This window comes from Micropterus dolomieu, linkage group LG14 (genome assembly GCF_021292245.1).
Source record: "Micropterus dolomieu isolate WLL.071019.BEF.003 ecotype Adirondacks linkage group LG14, ASM2129224v1, whole genome shotgun sequence".
Taxonomy (NCBI): Eukaryota; Metazoa; Chordata; class Actinopteri; order Centrarchiformes; family Centrarchidae; genus Micropterus; species Micropterus dolomieu.
This window is the reverse complement of record NC_060163.1, coordinates 8,244,426-8,249,832: the sequence shown is the minus strand read 5'-3', so window position 1 is coordinate 8,249,832 and position 5,407 is coordinate 8,244,426. Positions and strand designations below refer to the sequence as shown.

The 5,407-nt window shown below is 42.8% G+C and overlaps 2 protein-coding genes across 4 annotated transcripts in view; both read right to left on the bottom strand.

Moving 5' to 3' along the window:
- The window catches only part of cdc42ep1a (CDC42 effector protein (Rho GTPase binding) 1a), a 16,958-nt gene extending 13,860 nt beyond the window's left edge, over positions 1-3,098 (bottom strand). For 2 of the 3 annotated variants that reach the window (XM_046068468.1, XM_046068470.1), the window contains exon 1: positions 2,968-3,098. The gene's annotated coding sequence lies outside the window, so the exon portion shown is untranslated. The other variant, XM_046068469.1, reaches the window with a different exon arrangement.
- A 1,454-nt stretch (positions 3,099-4,552) lies between these two features.
- Positions 4,553-5,407, bottom strand: part of LOC123983462 (galactose-specific lectin nattectin-like) — a 10,995-nt gene continuing 10,140 nt past the window's right edge. Inside the window, exons 8-9 of the mRNA XM_046069718.1 lie at positions 5,120-5,147; positions 4,553-4,570 (exon numbers count right to left, since the gene is read on the bottom strand). Of these exons, the coding sequence (XP_045925674.1) occupies positions 4,553-4,570; positions 5,120-5,147 (46 nt within the window). The remainder of the gene's footprint in view (positions 4,571-5,119; positions 5,148-5,407) is intronic.

Below are 5,407 nucleotides of genomic sequence, written 5' to 3'. Positions count from 1 at the left end.
GTTTTTCTGATGAGGACAGGCTGTTATTTTTTTTACTAGCCAACAAAATGTCCAGCTCGATCCGCACGTCATGGTCACAAGTCTGTAAAGGAATAGCTTGACATTTTGGAAAATGTGCTTAATTGCTTTCTTGCTGAGAGTTGATGAGAAGATAGATACCACTCTAACATCTGTATGCTAAATATCAAGCTGGAGCCAGCAGCTGGTTAGCTTACTACAAAAACTGGAAACACGTGAAACAAGATATAATGGGTTAATCTGTGAGCTGTAGTGGTGCATGCAGGGCACTATTTGCTAAAATATTTCATTAGTTGTTGGTAGATGGATTTTGTTATCTTTGACAGAGCCAGGCTAGCTGTTGCCTACTGTTTCCAGTCTTTATGCTAAGGTATCTATTCTTCTGACTGTAGCTTCATATTTACCATACACGGATGAGAGTGGTATTGATCTTCTCATCTCACTCTCTGCAAGAATACAAATAAGAGTATTTCCCAACATGTCAAACTCTTGCTTTAACCAAATTTCTTTCCTTGTTATGTTTTTATTTTTAAAAACAGATTTCAGCTGATAATTCTTATCGTATTTCTTCAAATTTTGATATAAGTATTGATATCGGCCTAAAAAGTTATGTATCCATAACTTTTAACTGCTCCAAAAGTTCCACATGTCCCAAATGGTGCTCCATGTACCTTCAATTCAAATGCATTTGCAGTTTTGAGTGATGATAAGCATCTGGCACAATTTCCAAAGTTTTTATAAAAGCTAACTAAACTGAAAGTTAGGTTCAAATGTTGCTGTTGCATAATGGTACTCAGTATCCCAGGGTGGGTTTCAGGGAGAGGTGCAGACTAGCCAGAGCTGGGGAAACTTTACAATCGTCCACATCAATCATCATCTAAAAGGTTCACATGCAGTCAATTTTTGGACAGCAGCCAGTCAGCAAACAGACCTATCCCTGTTTTTCAAACTACAAAGACATGGTGGCTTGGTCAAAAATGTTCTCTTTTTTCACCTACACATTCCACTTATGTCTGTCCAGGTTTGTTGCAAACTAGTAATTTTAAAACTATCATAACTACAAGATTTGGGAGTATTTCAGAGACAAAGAGTTTGCCCACATTTCCTTCCACACAGCTGACAGCAGTGACCTGTTGGCTAATGATGGACAGGTCAACCAATTTCTGTCTCCTAAAAACTTGGTGTCTTACTTTACGGAGGGAATCATGTTGTTACATGAATGAGATGTGACCATTTGGTGACGACAGACCATGATGGAGCAGTTTTCCCAACATCACCATGTGTGGCAAAAAAAGGAAGAGAAAAAATGCCAGGGAAATATGTGGTGTGAAAACAAATACAGCAGCTGGATTCAGAGTTCACACCTCTGCTACTGACCCTTTCCTGGTTGGTTGCGTCAGTGACACTCAAAGGTCACAAAGGGTTCCCCTCAAAAGAATGTGGAACTCAGGTAAAAGAAAAAAATGAGATGAGCACCAGCCTGGAAAAAATCACAGGGAATGTCTGAACTCGTTTACTTAATCAAATGCTTTGAAAAGTACCGTATCGTTAGAGTGAATTATGTGAGGGGGCTTGTACAGGAAAAATATTACATGCATGTGTTAATCATCTGCTGCTGGCTGAGCTGAGTGCATACAGTCAGGAGGCCGACATAGAAATATCAAAGCATGTACTCAAGGAGGATATACTGTACGCGTTCTCTGGGGAGACTAACTGGGATCCAGTTAAACATGAAAAAGTGATACAGAGTACAGTTCAACAGCAAGGAAGGCTGATTTTACTGCATGTCGTTTGTTTAGGATTGTGTATTAATATCACTGAAGCAGACTGGCTTTTTATTGATCACCTCTGTGCATGTTTGTTTATTAGCAGGCTTTAGTGGGCCAACAATCATTCGTGTGTGTGTGTGTGTGTGTGTGTGTGTGTGTGTGTGTGTGTGTGTGTGTGTGCGCGTGTGTGTGGTATTTCACATGGTGGCCTCCCTTGAGGCTTGCTGGCAGGTTGTAGGGGTCAGAAGGCCACTGCCCTCAACTTGTAATGAGTCCAACAGTGTGCTGCCTGTTTGTCTCCATAATTAAAACACCTCAAGGCCACCAACTTCAACTTCACCGTGTCATGTTCCATTAAATCACAGCATATCTTGGTCAATTCAGTGACATGTATGGAAATTGATAGGTCATGTTATGTAACTGCTGTAATTACAAGGCAGAGAGATAAAATCAAAGCAGCGGCAGAGTTTATTCTGACCAAGGCTGCTGCTGCTGCTGACTCTAAATATGTAGAGCGAATTGAGTTTCATGTCAGACATCTGAGAAAAGACTCTCATAACACTAAAACAACATACCCACCATTACACAGTAGGACTATTAACACCATGTCTGATAACAGCTTGGTTTCAGTCAACATTTTCACAAGTCTTAATGGTATTACCTTATATGAAACCTAATATTTTTGCCTTCTAGTCAGCAGGAGGCTTTTTCTCCCAACTGACCTGTTAAGGAATATATATTTACAGAAGAAAAGACATCATTGCTAATAATTAATCATATGATATGCACATAAAAAATCAACAGCATCTATTTTAAAGTTATTCGCTATCCAAACAGTAATACATATAGGATACAATACTATAAGAGGCTATCACACAACTCTTATATTAATATTTTACAAATGTTAGCCTAACTTATAAGAATATTATGGGATCTTTCCTGTAGCCTACAAAATACTCAAAATGGTGAATTTACATTGCGCAGATAACAAGCACTTAAAAGTCAATGCAAATGTAGGCTACTGTACTTACTGCAAACACCTTCAAAGTCAGAAAATTTAATCCAATAAAAATACGATAGTCCCATTTACTCATCCCTGAGTGTTGCAGACTCATTGTGTGCCTTTCTAAAGAAGCATTAGGACTATGGTGAGTAACGTCCGAATAGAATATAAACTCACCTAAGCAAACTGCGACACGAAGAATAGGAGACTCCAGTTTAATTAGCTTTCCAACAGAAATATGTTTTAGGTTGGTGTGGTCCGAGAGAGCCGGTGGTGCAGCCGGACTGTCCCGCTGGTGCGTCGGGTGTGTGGAGCGGCGCGGAGGACGAGGAAAGGGGCGGGGCGTGGATCAAATACCAGTGAAACCATTAGAGGACTTCACCGGGAGCACCCACACTGCTACATGGTCAACACTACAGTTTGATGTCTCTCTACAACATGCCAATTGACTTGTCAACACGATTTGAAGCAACAAGTAAACATGTAGAGACATGAGGCAGTGCTTTTACAGCCAGACACTGTAACGTGACCCTCACATCAAATGCGCCCTTTTTCTTTTTGAGGCTTTTTTCTTGTTTAGACAGTGACTGTATGTGTTTTCATCTGTTCAAAACAGAGAAATCTACCAGATAGGGAAGAGAGTGCCAACCATTTCTTGTGCTAATCATCAGACAGCTGAGTAGCTATCTGCTGATTATCTGCTGACTTATAACTTGAGGGAAACACATAATTATGAAACTGTTGCATGATTACTCAGTTTGTCTTAATGTCCAATGACTAACCACATAAAGTACCTCCGTTAAAACCAAATCTAACAATGACTCTGACCTTTACTGGGGACTTTGATGTGCCTTAAGGGAGCATAAACGAAACTTGAGATAAACAACCATCTGTCGATGGTAATATGAGCACTTGTAGGCTACATTACTACCTAGCCTACTTTTTAAAGGAATAGTTTGACATATTGGGAACTAAGTTTTTTTCTTTCTTGCTGAAAATTACATAAACAGATTTATACCACTCTCACGTTTGTATGTTATGAAGCTCCAGCAGTGGTTCTCAAACAGCAGTGGTCTCGCCCACTTTTAGAAGCGGAAAACAGTTCAAGCCCCCTGACTCCAGCAAAAGTGGTTTCATTTTTCTCAATCATTAACAACACAGGCAATTGAAATAAAATAAAAGATTCAGGTTAGCAAAATAGCCTTGCATTTTATGTCACCACATTAATCACATTCATGTAACTTTAGGTCTGCCCAACATCCATGCCCCACTTGCAGTGGCACTATGCTCCCCCAGGGGGGCACCGCCCCCCAGGTTGACAACAACTGAGCTACAGCAAGGAGACGGTTAGCTTAGCTTAGCATTAAGACTGGAAACGGGGAATCAGCTAGCTTGGCTCTGTCTAAAAGTAACAAAATATGCCTACCAGCACCTCTAAAGAATCAGAATCAGGTTTTTATTTTTATTTTTTAACCTGTCCTGCCCAGCAGCCTGGTATAGAGTATGATGACCTGGATACCATATTGTGCCAGATAGATTTTACTTTAACAAGAGAGTATTAATATACTCCTTTGTCTGTTTTATTATTTATTTAATTATGTATTGATTTGTCACCGGGCCGGACAGGGGGGCAGACACGGGGATGGGGGGGCTCAAACAGGCAGCACAGAGAAAGGACAAGACCCGCAAGAGAAGGGGGATGGAAGGTGGGGACAACAGGGAACAGCAGAGGGAAACACCAATTGCAGAAACGAAAACTGCATTAGAACAGAGAGGGGGGCTTGGGGAGGAGAAAAACAACAACAAACACAAACAAAAACAAACAATAAAAATAATAATAATAGTAAAAGACAACCAGCCGAACAGCAGCAACAAACAGCTGACATAGTATGACAACTAAGAGAAAAATGAAAACAAGAAACAGTCCAGCACACAGCACAGGTCACCCTGCACCCGCCAATAAAAGTCCGCCGTCCCCCCAACCGCCGGAAAAAACTAAGGCCGCTGGTGCCAGCTGACATCCCCCATGCCCAGCACGCCCCCCGTCTGCCGTGCAACACCAGCCAAACCAGCAACGAGGCAAAATCAACTAGCTCAGCTGCATGCCACCACCAACCCACCCACCCGTCAAGGGCCGAGAACTCCAGGCACAAGCCCAGAACAAACCGGAGCACAGCCCTGCCCCGCAACCACACTGCACATCCCGAAAACTAACTATATACCTCAGTATCCAGAGGGGTCCAACAACTGGCCGACAGAGAAATGGGGAAGCATGGATCTGAGGCCAACGAAGCAAAACAGGGACGCAAACTGGTCCCTCCAAGCCAACGAGGAAATGCCTCTCCCGGCCTCCAATGCACAAACTAAACGCCCAGCAGTCATTCAGAGACCCTGCCCAGGGAAAAAGCACAATGCATCAAGATGCATCGACAATCGCCCTAAAATCCCACCGCAGCCCTCCAAACCGCAACCGGATCAACCCGCGCAGAGACCCCCACCCCCAGAAGCCAGGGCACCCCGCGACCCCCCAAAGTGCAAAGGACCCCAGACCGCATGTCCCGGGGGAAGCTGTACCCCGCCCCAAGGAAGAACAGCAGAAAGCCGTGCCGGGAAGCTC